Here is a 13,946-nt window from a genome sequence, read left to right as displayed (position 1 = left end):
ACCTGGAAGCCTCTGTATTGTAAATATCATTTGCCGTCCCAGATAAAGATGCTCTTTTGGCCATCAAGTTGTCCAGTGGTCTTTGAGTAAAGTAGAAGTTACCACAATAATCTTGCCTTGCTGACCCTTAATGTGTGACTGGATGTGTCATGAAGATTTGAAGAAATTAGTAGATGATCAGCCATGATCTCAGAATGGTGGTGCAGGCTCGAAGGGCCGAATGATCTACTTCTGCACCTATTGTCTATTAAAATACTGGACATTGCTACCAGATGCTGTTGTGCATTGGCCAGTGATTGGGCTTTGTTCTGTGTGTTGCTGGTTCAATGTAGGACAGAAATTAAGGCAGTCTGCATTCCACTGCAAGTGCATACATAGCTTTGTATTTGGCCAAACTTGTTCTGATTTGTTTTGAGTTTTAAACATGCCCATTTTCTGTAGTTTTCTGGGCCTCGTGAAGATTTTGGAACCATACACTAGCATTAATACATCTGTGTGAGAGGAAAACATCCAAGTTTTGGGAGTCATTAAATAACTTACTACTTGAAGTGTGGCATTATTTAAAAATTTCTGTATATAACAAAAGAAAAAAGACAATTGTAAGTGATTAAAATAGCATTTCCTTTCATCGTAACCTTCAATTAGAGCTGACATGCAAAGTAATTTGGCATTATGAGTGTTGAAAATAAGTTCAGCACCACAGCTAGAGTTAATTTTAAGTACAAGCTGAGGGCTTTTCAGGGGCACTGTGTATATATATATATAGAGAGAGAGAGCGAGAGAGAGCGAGAGAGAGCGAGAGAGAGCGAGAGAGAGAGAGAGAGATAGATTAAAAATCCTGAAACAGCATTCTGATGCCTACCATTTAAAGGCCATCATGGAGAACTATTCTCACGAGTAAGAACTACTTGCGTTGATAGAGCACCTTTAGTTTACAAATAACATGCTAGGTTGAGACCATTTTGAGTGTAAATTAAAATGATTAATTAAATAATCTTCAGGTTGGATCCCATCTGTAGTAAGAGAAGCAGTGTAAGCATTTCAAATCTGAAACCTATTGTCAAAAGGAAATAGAGGAAGCTTATTAAACTGCAGGGGAAGGGGGTATCTTGAATAAGGTAAAACCAGGGTAATTATGGGAATGAGCTGTAAGCAAAGTTATCTGGTCACAGGGTGAATAGAATCAGTTAGAGGATGAGAGCATAGACAAAAGAGTATGTTCTGATGAAGGGTCTTGGCCCAAACTTATTCCTCTCCTTTGGCACTGCCTGACCTTTGTGTACTCCTAGCATGTTGTGTTCGCTCCTCTGGTTTTCCAGCTTGAGTATTTCCCCCATTCCCGGAGAGAGGAAGAGTAGAAAGAGGTAAAAAAGGGTTGCAAATGGAACTATCCCTGCAAAATAATGAAAATGGAAGAGAGGGAAATGTGTCCAGCAGTAGAATTACTTGGAAGGTGGTGAAATGATTAATGTGGTTTGTGGGTAGAAGGGGAGGACCAAGGGAGCTCTTTACATGTTCAGTTCTGGGGGGGGGGGGGGGGGTATTAACAGCAGATGTGCAAGAAATGGATGAGAAGCAGTGAGGAGCTTTGTTAGCAATGGTAGAGGGGAAGAATTAGTTCAGAAATAAAGATGTTATAGTCACCAGCAGAAAAAGTACTCATCAGAGTAATCATGATGGAGACAAATAAGCTAAGACAATGGAGTTGAGCTCTTCAAGGAGACAGAGTAGGACATAGTGGAGCTGAGATGGCTGTCTGGACAATAGTCAAGATTACTTTGTCCACAACTTATCCCTGTCCCACTCCACTTTTACCCTATTGGAGACCTCCCCTCCTTGCATCTTTTAAAGCTCCTTTTGTCCCCTTTTCAGTTCTGACAAAAGGTCTCTGATCTGAAATATTGATTTTACTTTCCCCGTAGATGCAGTACAACCTGTTGAGTATTTCAAGAATTTCATGTTGTTTTATATTTCTGATATGTAGAATTTGTTTTTACTTTCAGGGTTGGGTAAGCATCGTGCCCTCTGATGTGAAGCGGGTAAGAATAGGAAGGAAGAGACAAGACCAAGAACTCAACAGTGAAATATTGAAAAGAGGCACTGAGGAATGGAAGCAACGTATGGTTACAGAAGGCAAGGTAAGGTGTTTGAATGATTTGCAGTTAATAGAGAGAGTGAGTCTGACTGAGACAGCCAAGTTATAGTGAACTATGTTGAAGTAGATTTCATACAACAAATTCACTCACTATCCAGTGTGACAGTAGTTACTATACAATCAGAATATTGATGTTGCATGAGAGAGGCCCACCATTCTTTTTCTGTAGAGCAGCCAATTGTGTCCCATTTTCTCATTCTTTCCTCATGATTTTGCAAACACTTTTTCCTCAAGGGCCGATCCGATTCTCCTTTGAAATTCTTGATTGGCTGTTTTACCAGCCTTCCCAGCAGTGAGTTCCCGATTATAGCAAATGCATGTGTGTAAAAAAAACAATAAATATCTCTCATCCTCTTTGATTCGTTCACCATTTGTTTTCAGTTTATGGCCCCAGGTTTTGAACCATCTGCAAATAGGAGTAGCTCTTCTCCACTCACAGTCTCTGATTTATTTGACGGAATGAATTTAAAAAGACTGAACATGTTTTTTGTGCATTTGTTGTTTTAGTTCTGAATTTAAAGCATTTGGGAAGTGTGAACTGCTGAACCAGTCATTTTATTGGCAATTCCTTTAAATGGTCATTTACTGAATTATTCATTAATGTCCTCCAGCCTCTGATAGCAAATGCAAGCAATGCTAAATTTAAAGCAAAAGTAATCATTAATTGAATATGACAGGGCACCATCAAATTCAATGTCTTTTTCTGCAAAATTATTCAGAAACTATATAGAAACATTTTATTAAATATAAATGTGAAGTTGTGAAATAGTTTTTCTTTTTAATTCTGTGATTCTTAAAATCTGAAATGCTGTGACTTTGAGGAATAGGTTGCTGTTCCAAGTTACTGAGAAGCTCTTGAGGTTGAAAGAAATGCAGAACTGAAAAAGGTGCATTTCCTGTGTTTAAAATTAATTTGAAAATAAAATAATAAGGAAGTAGTTGAAGCTTCAGTTTCTAAAAAAGCTTTAGTTCTTAGAAGATAGTGTGTGTATAAACCAAGCTGAAAGAACTGCTGGCTATTGAGTAAGGAGAGGATCATCAAAAATATAATAAACCTTCATGGTTATTTGGCATTAAATTGGTGAATGAGTGATTACACCTGTTGCATCTGGGTTGATTGATTTGGTGGAGAACATACTATTTCTTAGTGATTATTTTTTGCTGTGGAGAAGGATGCAAGAAATTATTTATTTATAGGTAGGCCTCCGTTAGTCTCGATAGACCATGGATTTGTACCTTGGAAATTTTCCAGGGCACAAGCCTGGGCAAGGTTTTTTTAAATGGAAGACCAGCAGTTGCCCAAGCTGCAAGTCTCCCCTCTCCACGCCACCAATGTTGTCCAAGGGAAGGGCATTAGGACCCATACAGCTTGGCACTGGTGTCGTCGCAGAGCAATGTGTGGTTAAGTGCCTTGCTCAAGGACACACACACACAGCCTCAGCCAAGGCTTGAACTAGTGACCTTCAGATCACTAGACAAACACCTTAACCATTTGGCCATGTGCCAAAATTTATTTATTTATAGAATAACAAAGATTATGTAATTGTTGAGTTTCTACAGGAAAGAAAACTCTTTTCATTTCATTTTATGTCCTGGAATCTTGGCTCAAACAGCAGAATAGGTAATTTTTCCTTATGGGCATTATACAGTGCTTTGTAAAAGTGTTCATCCCCCCCTCTCCACCAACCTTTTGTTCACATACATATTACAACCAGGGATTTTCATCAATTTAATTGAGAATTTTTATTTGTGAATCACGTGCTCCTTTTTTTATAGTAGAGCCCCAAAAACAGGGAAGATCGTAAATCATGAGAAACTAAGAATTAAAAATTGTAATTTCAGCAACTCAAAAGTATCCATCCTCTTTGCTTTTCATTTATTTTAATCACCTCTCGCAGCTACTACAGTTTATGGGTTTATGGGCTTTATGGGTATGTCTCTATTGGCTTTGCACAACATGATAGAGCAGGATTTTTCCATTCCTCCTTGCAAAATTGCTCAAGCTGTGCCAGGATTAGTTTGGGAGCGGCAGTGGATAGCAATCTTGAGGTCTTGCCACAGATGTTTGATCAGGTTAAGGTCAGGATTCTGACAGGGCCACACAAGGACATCAATATTCTTCTTTTGAAGCTAGTCCATAGCTGATCTCACAGTGTGGTTTGGGTCGTTGTTCCGTTGAAAGACAGACTTCCTCCCCAGTTTAAGTTTTCTGGTGGAGCTAGCAGGTTTTCATCCAGAATCTCTGTATTTAACAGCATTCATCTTCTCATCAATCCTGACCAACTTTTCCAGTCCGTGCTGCTGAGAAACATCTCCATATAGCATGATGCTGCCTCCACCATACTTTACAGTAGGGATGGTGTTTACCTGTCTGATGTGCACTGTTAAATTTAAGCCACACACACCACTCATTGCCTGCAAAGACTTTGCAAAATGTCACTTAGAATATCCTGTAAAGATGTGGAAGCAGACCTTGTGGTTAGGTGAGACTAAAATGGAACATTTTTAGCCTCCACACTAAACTTACACTGCACATCAGCCAGTTAGCAGCATCCCTAATGTAAAGGATGGTGGTGATAACTCTATCTCAGATTGCAGCACTTCATAGAAGATGTCCTTTTCTTTGATATTATTAATTAGAGCATAGCGTTGGATCACAGTCATGTTTACTTGCTTCCCTTTCAGTCTGACTCTCATCAGCCCACCATTGATTGGCTTCCACTCCTGTAAGCACTTCTCAAGGCCTTTCTTCAAAATGGAAGCTACACCATCATCTTCTCTTCCTGAGTATAAAACTGTTTCACCAGTTGCTGTCTTTGGGTGTATCTAAGGCAGGGATTGATAGGTTCTTGATTGGACATGGCATCAAAGGTTATGGGGTGAAGGCTGGAGCTGGGGTTGAGGAGGAGAAAAAAAGGGATCTGCCATGATTGAATGGTGGTGCAGACTCGATGGGCCAGTGAGCCTAATTCTGCTCTTATCTCTTATGATCTTCAATCTGACAGACCCTGTCCATCAGCTTTCATTGATGTCCAGTATAGGTAGTCAGTAACGTGTTCCTACGGTTACTTATGCCAGCTTGCTAGTGTTGTACTTGGTTCATACGTTCCAGAAACCAACTTTGGTCTTGGTCTTTGCGGTGTTTGGGGCTTCATTCGTGGTGCCAATATCTTCCTCTCAATTTTCAATGCTGCCAGCTGTGCAAGTCCTGTGTAGAGAGTCAAGAATACCGTCACAATATAGAAGGATACTTTCTTGCTGCTTCTGTAACAGTTTTGTTTGACTAGTTAAGGTTTTTAGCCCAGAGCTCAACCCCTGAATCCAGAGGACCATTGGACCACTCTTAATCCGGCCTCTACCCTTTGACCTGTTTGGTATTGTGATTCGACCACGAACCAAAGCATAAAGCCCTAACTCCAGCATAGCTCTTTGCGTCATAGAGTCATAGAAAAGTACAGCACAGGAACAGGCCATTTGGCTCATCTAGACCTTGCTGAACCATACAAACTGCCTACTCCCAACAACCTGCACTGGGACCATAGCCCTCCATGACCCATCCAAACTTCACTTAAATATTGAAATCAACTTTCATACACCACTTGGGCTGGCAGCTCGTTTCACACTCTCAGGACACTCTGAGTAACAATATTTCCACTAATGTTCCCTTTGAACTTTTCACTTTTCACCCTTAACCCATGACCTCTGGTTGTAGTCCCACCCAACCTCAGTGGAAAAAGCCTCCTTGCATTTACCCTATCTTGTATAATTTTGTATACTTCTCTCAAACTTATACATTCCAAGGAATAAAGTCCTAGTCTATCCAATCCTTTCTTATAATTCAGGTCCTCCAGAACCGGTAACATCCTTGTCAATTTTCTTTGTGCTCTTTCAACCTTATTTACATCTTTCCTGTAGATAGGTGACCAAAACTGCACTCAATACTCTAAATTAGGCCTCACCAATATCTTATACAAATGCAACATTACATCCCATCTCCTGTATTCAGTATTTTGATTTATGAAATCCAATGTGCCTAAAGCTTTCCTTATTACCCTATCTACCTGCGATGCCACTTTCAATGAATTATGGACCTGTACTCCCTGATCCCGTTGTTCTACCACACTCCTCAGTGCCCTACTGTTCACTGTGTAAGACCTACCCTGGTTGGTCCACCCGAAGTGCAACACCTCGCACTTGTCTGCATTATATTCCATTTGCCATTTTGCAGCCCATTTTTCCAGTTCATCCAGATCTCTCTGCAAGCCGTGATAGCTTGCCTTGCTGGCCACTGCGCCCCCAATCTTGGTGTCATCTGCAAATTTGCTGATCCAGTGGACCCAGCACTGATCCCTGCAGCACTCCTTTAGTTACAGGCCTCCAGTCAGAGAGGCAACCAGCTACTACCAATCTCCAGCTCCCCCCTCCCCAACCAAAGCCAATATCCAATCCAATTTACTACCTTATCTAGAATGCTGAACGACTGAACTTTCTTGATCAGCCTCCCAAATGGGATTTCGTCAGATGACTTGCTAAAGTCCACGTGGAGAACATTCACTGTCTTGCGTGCATCAGCTTCCCTGGTAACTTTTTCAAGAGGCTCTATAAGATTGGTCAGACATGCGAATACCATACATGGAGCCCTGCTGACTATCCTTAATCAGTCCATGTCTATCCAAAAACTTGTATGTCAGGTTCCCCTGAATACCTTCGAATAGCTTTCCCAAGGCTGATGTCAGGCTCACTGGCCTACAGTTCCCTAGTTTTTAGAGCCTTTCCAGAATAGCAGACCAACATCGGCTATCCTCCAATCATCTGGCATTAAGGATGATTTAAATATCTCTGCGAGGGCCTTGGCAATTTCTGCACTTGACTCCCACAGGGTCTGAAGAAATGCCATGTCAGGCCCTGGGGATTTATCCCCTGTGATTTACCCTAGGATAGCAAACACCTCCAGCGCTGTATGCTGTATAGGGTCCAGAAAGTTGATGCTGCTTTGCCTCACTTCTATAGGCGCTGTCCATCTGGGTAAATACAGATTCAAATAAAAAGATTCCCACCACCCCCCCCCCCCCCCACCTCACAACAACATTCACAACCCTCCAATCCTCCGGAACCTCCCCCGTCCCCATTGATGATGCAAAGATCATTGCCAGATGCTCAGCAATCTCCTCCCTTGCCTCCCACGGTAGCCTGGGGTACATCTCATCCGGTCCCGGTAACTTATTCAACTTGATGCTTTCCAAAAGCTCCAGCACATCCTCTTTTTTAATATCTACATGCTCAAGCTTTTACCTTTTTGTATATTTGCTTTTAAACTAATGGCATTGTGGTCACTGGGTGCGAAGTGCTCCCCTACACAAATCCCTGTCACCTGCCCTGCCTTGTGCTCTAATAGCAGATCAAGTATCGTGCACACTCTTGTTGGGACTTTTACCTACAGATTAAGGAAACTTCCCTGAACACATTTGACGTACTCTATCCCATCTAGTCCTTTTACAGTATGGAAGTTCCAGTCAATATGCAGAAAGTTAAAGTCACCTGCTATCACAGCAGTCTGCCATCTCTTTGCAAATTTTTTTCTCTAAATCCTTCAGACTGTTGAGTGGTCTGCAATATAGCCCCATTAACATAGTCATACCCTTCTTATTTTTCAGTTCCACCTGTAATGCCTCACTAGATGAGTTTTCCAGACTGTTCTGATGGAGCACTGCCATAACATTTTTCCTGACTAGTAATGCCACCCCTCCTCCTTTAATCCCTGCACGTTTGACAGCTCTAGAAAAAATGGAACACTGGAATATCGAGCTGACAGTCCTGCCCTTCCTGCAACCTAGTCTCACTACAGTACATAATTCTACTTGCTAATCAATGCATTTCCTATGATACTTCTTACTTTGAAATACACACAGCTCAGGACATTAGTCATACCATACCATACTCTTTGATTCCTGACTTTGTCTGAGGTCTTAATAACATCTGTCTCCACAATCTCTCTGCTATTTGTTCTGGCACTCTGGTCCAGTTCAGGTGCAAACTGGTCCTTTGTACAGTTCCCACCTTCCCTGGAAGAGAGCCCAATGATCCAAAAATCTGGTGCCCTCCCTTTTACACCAACACCTTAGCAATGTGTTAAACTGTATAATCTTTCTATGTCTAGCCTCACTAGCACGTGGGCTATCTAGCATGTGGCAATCCCGAGATCACAACCCTGGAGATCCTGCCCTTAAACTTAGCAGCTAACCCCCTGAACTCACTTTGCAGAACTTTGTCACTCTTCTAATCTATGTCATTGAACCTACATAGACGACAGTCTTTGGCTGTTTGCACTCCCATTTAGAAATGCTGAAGACTCGATCTGAGATGTTGTTGACCCTGGCACCTGGGAGGCAACATACCATTCAGGAATCTCATTCTTGTCTACAGGGCTTCCTCGCTCATCTCTTTTACCACAGTTTTCCTCTTCTCACCCCTTCCCTTTTGAGTTGCAGTGACCTTCCTCTGCTGGGTCATCCCCCTTCCCCGCCCCAACAGTATCCAAGGTGTTAAACCTGCTTTTGAGGTGGCTGGCCTTAGGGGTACTCTGCACTGGCTGTTTAACCCCTTTCCATTTCCTGACTGTCACTCAGTTTCCTGTGGTCTGCACCTTGGGTGGAACTCTCTCTCTACATGTCCTATCTATCGTCCCCTTAGCCTTCCGCATGGTCTGGAGTTCATCCAGTTCCAGCTCCAACTCTTTAATGCGTAGTGTTACAAGCTGTGGCTGTATGCATATCTTGCAGGTGTATTCTTCAGGGACACTGGATGTCTCCCTGCCTTCCCACATCCCTCAAGAGGAGCATCCCACTAACCTGCCTGGCATCTTTACTGGTCTAACTGAGCAAATATAAAGAAGAAAGAACAATAAACTTTGGGGGTGGGGAGGAGGGGGGAAGCTCGATTTACAGCTTATCGCTTTCTCTGACTGAAGCCTTGATGAGGTAAAGCCCAAAAATCCCCACTCTGACTCTGTCTTCTCCAACAATGGCTGCTCTGACAATGGCCCTGCTTAGCTTTAATTTCTTCTTGCCAATCAATTCTGAAGGCTGATTGACCACCACTCTGAGCTTCACACTGCCCTGAGTCACTGCCTTTTCTACTCAATCGATGAACCTGGGTAAACTACGTCTTCTCAGGCTTCTGATCTCTCATTTAGGCATGCAAGCCTCCAAACCATAACCAGGTTTTGGTCATTTTGGCGGGCCTTTAAGAGAGTTTACCACAGAACCTGGGGCGAGATGAGATAGTGGCAGGGCAGCAGGGAAATTTTGGAAACTGGAAAGGAGCACACTGAGAATGAAGGTGTAGAAATGAGAGAACCACTTCAATTAGAAATAGATACTGCAAGTACTGAGGCAGAGGAAGGAGGAGTAGAGAAATGGGTTGGAAAAATAGAGGAGCTGTGATTAATATCTACTGTATCAGATCTGCTGCTCAGAGTATTCTTCAATGATTCTGTCTCTGATCAAACTAATACAATTATATTTCTATTCTTTTAGCTTTGTAAACGATGCTGCTTCCTGTAACATCATGAGGAAGAAGAAGGATTACTGTGGATCAGAATAAGCATGAATGCATCTGTGATTATACCGACTGAATGAACTCCAATGACAGGCAATGTCAGTTTGCTGGATGTAGAGATATGTTAGGAGGAATTTGTACATTAAGGAGGATGGAATGAGACACAAGTTGCCACGATGCTGTCATCCACTGAGGCCAATAGCAGCATCATGGACTGGTTGATTGACATTCACTTGGACCAGTACACTGACAATTTCAGACAGTCTGGCTACAGTACACTGGCAGACTGTAAACACTTAAATAACGAGATTCTTCTCCAGATTGGGATTGCTCCAACAGGACATCGGAAAAGGATACTCAGACATTTGCACAACTTGTTTCCGAAAGCTGATGAGTTAAAACTGCCCAAATGCCCTGATGAATTGTTGCCCCGAGGCGCAGAATCGGAAAGCAGTAACCAGGGCTTTCCTGCACAGAGTTCACCCAAGGAAGAAGTTGTGAGCAGTTTCCCTGTCTCTAAACTGAGAACTATCTTTGGTAAAGGTGATTTAACTTCAAACCCTACCGATCCAGTGAATGTTAGAGTTATTAACTCAAAAGACAGACGTCCACCTCCCCAAATGCAGTGCGATGAAACACAGGAGGAGTTTTTGCTGAGTAACAGCCCTAAAATAGTTGCATTGGAGAATGACAGTGCCTGCAGTAGTCCATGTGAACCACAAGATGATGTGGTTAATAGGCCACCGCTTCCACCACGAGTTCATCAGGGAACACCGCCTCTTAAGTTCACCGGAGACAGGATGTCACTGCCTTCTGGTTCTGTTGATTCCTGCCAGTTTTCCTTTGCAGCTGAGCATTCCACATCCGAGAAAAATAAACGTACATCGAACAGTCCAAGAGACTCTGGTCTCGTTGAATTTCAAGGCGAGATGATCCTGAATGATTTCTATGATGGAATGCTGGGCACTTCAGAGCAGGTTATTTCATGTCCTGTGAAAGCGCCTGACTTTCGAAACAGACCAGTACCACAGCTTCCAACTTCAGGTGTAGCACAAGGAGTTATCCTGTACCCGACAGACAACAGGTATAGTAGCTTCCATTGTAAAAAAAAATATCAAATTTTGTCTTTTTCTGAAAGCGATCATACCAAAGGATTGTGTAGCTTTTACAGGGTTAATTTGGCAAACTTGACATCGTCAAACATCAAAGTAATTGTGCGTTTGCAAATTTCAACATTACTGATTATGTTGAGTGAAATTTTATCTCCTACTGTTTCAACAATAAGTTAAATATATGTTTTAGCTTACTTTTATTTGAGTTTGTTTTGAAATATCGAAATAAACTTATTATGAAATTATTTATTTTAGACTGCAGACTGGGATCCTTGTCATTTGTGGAGCTGAGTATTGCAAGTAATAAGAAAATGCTTGATAAGATACAAAGGCTATGTAAAATGTGTAAATACAAAAACTTTCTTTTGTTATTTGCATTTTTGACCTTTTTTCTGACTCTTAAAGAACCCTAATTTCTTTATCATTTACCACCCCAAATGGAAGGCATACAGTATGATCGATTTACACAGGATTCATGCATTCGTTCCCTACTTGTAGCTATTTGCCAGAAACTCTCCCCTCCTCTACTTTCTCTATTTGCTCCAGTCACTTAATGCTTGCAATCACTAACAGCATCAGAACATTAATGTTGCTTCCACTGAACCTCACTATGTCTTCTGCCCTTTGACTTGTTCCCCATCACGAAGTCAGCGATTTCCTCTGGAGTGCATAGGTATTATGGAGGTTCACAATTCCAGGTTTGAACTGCTTGTCATATGATCTGGGCCTGTATTTACTGGAATTCGGAAGAATGAGGGGTGACCTCACTGAAACCTATTGAATGGGGAAAGGCCTTGACAGAGTGGATGTAGAGAGAATGTGTCCAATGGTGGGAGAGTCTAAGACCAGAGGACAAAGCCTCAGAACAGAGTGGCATCATTTGGGTATGAGGCATACGGGGAGAAGGTGGGAGATTGGGGCTGAGAGGAAAGTTGAATTAGCCATGGTGAAATGGTGGAGCAGACTCGATGGGCCAGATGGCCTGATTCTGCTCCTTATGGTCTTGTGGCATCATAAAAATATAATGGCATCCGTGTAGCCATTCTCTCTGTTGAAGCCTGTGGGCTTGTAATAGAACAGTTCCACATTGTACTTGATATGTGTGTTTCTGGTCCGTGCCCAATGGTAATTCTTGTTACTCTACTCAAAATGTTGTAGCGGGTATTGTAGTACAATGTTCGTGCAGCCGACTACCAGAACCCGAACAGTTGATCCAAGGTCACACTCAAATCCCATCATAGCTTCTGGGAAACTTAAATACAAATAAATAAGTACTTATTAAATAAACTCGTATGATTGATTAATATACCTCATAGAAAGAAATCAGTCATCTGGCCTAGGTGGGACTCCAGACACATTATATTGTTGACTCTGTAATTGTTCTCTGAAAATGTCTCGTCAGCCATTCAGTTCATGAATAATACACGCTTGCCTGCTAGTGACACTCATATCCCGTGAATAAACAATAAAAAGAAATTCTGGCCATCAGTTTTGATGTGCCCTTCCTATTGTCATTCCAGACTTCACTGATGAATAAATAAAAAAAATCAAATGGTGTGTATTAAAAAAAATTGCTTATTGGAATCAAAATCTAATGTGTTCTGAGGTCTGTTGTAAACAACTGTACAAATTATATATAAATTTTGTGATTTTTAACCTTTCTCATTATGCTGACTTTAGCATACGGTTGCTGAATTTTGGACCATAAGACACAGGAATAAAGTTAGGCCATTCAACGTGCCGAGCTTGCACTGTAGTTCCATCATGTGCCTTCAAGTACCCCGAAACCAAATGCTTAATAATCGAGTCCAACCATTGACCAGGCTAATGGCCGATAATTCCTTTCTTCTGCATCCCTCCCTCATTAGAGAATGCAGCGATATTTGCAATTTTCCACTCTCCTGGAGCTATCCCTTTTTAAAAATTAGTGGTTATGACCTAGTCCAGCTCTGGTAAAATCCTCCCCACCACTGAGCACATTTACACGAAGCATTGTCGCAGGAAAACAGCATCCATCATCAGGGATCCCACCATCAAAGTTATACTTTTCTTGTTGCTGCTGTGAGGAAGAAGGTCCAGGAGCCTCCAGCCTCATATCTCCAGGTTCAGGAACAGTTATTACTCCTCAGCCATCAGGCTCTTGAACCAAAGGGGATAATGTCACTCAGCTTCACTTGCGCCATTGTTGAAATGTTCCTACCACCGATAGACTTACTTTCAAGGACTCTTAATCTCATGTTCTCAATATTTATCGCTGATGCATTTATTATTATTTCTGTCTTTTTGTATTTGCACAGTTGTTTGTGTTTTGCACACTGGTTGAATGCCCAAGTTGGTGCGGTCTTTCATTGATTCTATTATGGTTATTCTGTTCTGGATTTATTGAGTAAGCCTGTAGAAAATGAATCTCAGGGTTGTATATGGTGACATAGATGTACTTTGAAAATAAATTTATGTTGAACTTTGCAACAGAACAATGAATTTATATTGTAATAATGACAATGAGAACAAGTGTATAAAATGTAAGTTGGGCATTTAACTCCTTGTAACTGCTTTGCCATTTTGTACTGATTTTTTTTACTTCTGCTCCATCCACTTGATATCCCGTATGAAAGACCAATACATTAAACTCATTAAGGTACAGTGGTGGAAAGAAAATCTAGAATATTAGGTCACTTGAGTATTCTTATTTACTAATTTTAACCTAGTGATATCAGGAGAGATCTTTCACTGAGTACTCTAGTTATATAATGTTAGCTCAATAAATGAGTATCGTACAGGGGTTTGTTGCTTCCTATATTTTCATTAAATTGTTATAATCTCCAAGGATAGTGTGTCATGTTGGAAGACTTTGTGCATAATCCCTCAGAATATTGTAGTCGCAGCTGTACACAGGGAACATTCATAGGCTTCTCCAGGAATGAGTGCACACTGGGTTTCAGTCCCTCTACAAACTATGCCTCGATGGTGAAAAACTTATTTTGTGGAATAGACTGTGTGTATGGGGCAAGGTCAGTAAACCCTGAGCTGGGGAAAGATTGAACTGAATTGACTTTATTTCTTACATCCTTCACCTATATGAGGAGTAAAAATCTTTACCTTACGTCTCCGCTGAATGTACA

At 41.5% G+C, this 13,946-nt stretch overlaps 1 protein-coding gene across 5 annotated transcripts in view; it reads left to right on the top strand.

Moving 5' to 3' along the window:
- arap2 (ArfGAP with RhoGAP domain, ankyrin repeat and PH domain 2) overlaps positions 1-13,946 on the top strand; it is a 416,402-nt gene that overhangs the window by 67,130 nt on the left and 335,326 nt on the right. For all 5 annotated transcript variants that reach the window (XM_059989011.1, XM_059989013.1, XM_059989014.1 and 2 more), the window contains 2 exons: positions 2,004-2,138; positions 9,691-10,796. In XM_059989011.1, coding sequence (XP_059844994.1) covers positions 9,889-10,796 — 908 coding nt within the window. In that variant the 5' untranslated portion in view covers positions 2,004-2,138; positions 9,691-9,888. The remainder of the gene's footprint in view (positions 1-2,003; positions 2,139-9,690; positions 10,797-13,946) is intronic.

Source organism: Hypanus sabinus, chromosome 14, assembly GCF_030144855.1.
Source record: "Hypanus sabinus isolate sHypSab1 chromosome 14, sHypSab1.hap1, whole genome shotgun sequence".
Lineage (NCBI taxonomy): Eukaryota > Metazoa > Chordata > Chondrichthyes > Myliobatiformes > Dasyatidae > Hypanus > Hypanus sabinus.
This window is presented reverse-complemented; position numbering and strand designations above follow the sequence as displayed.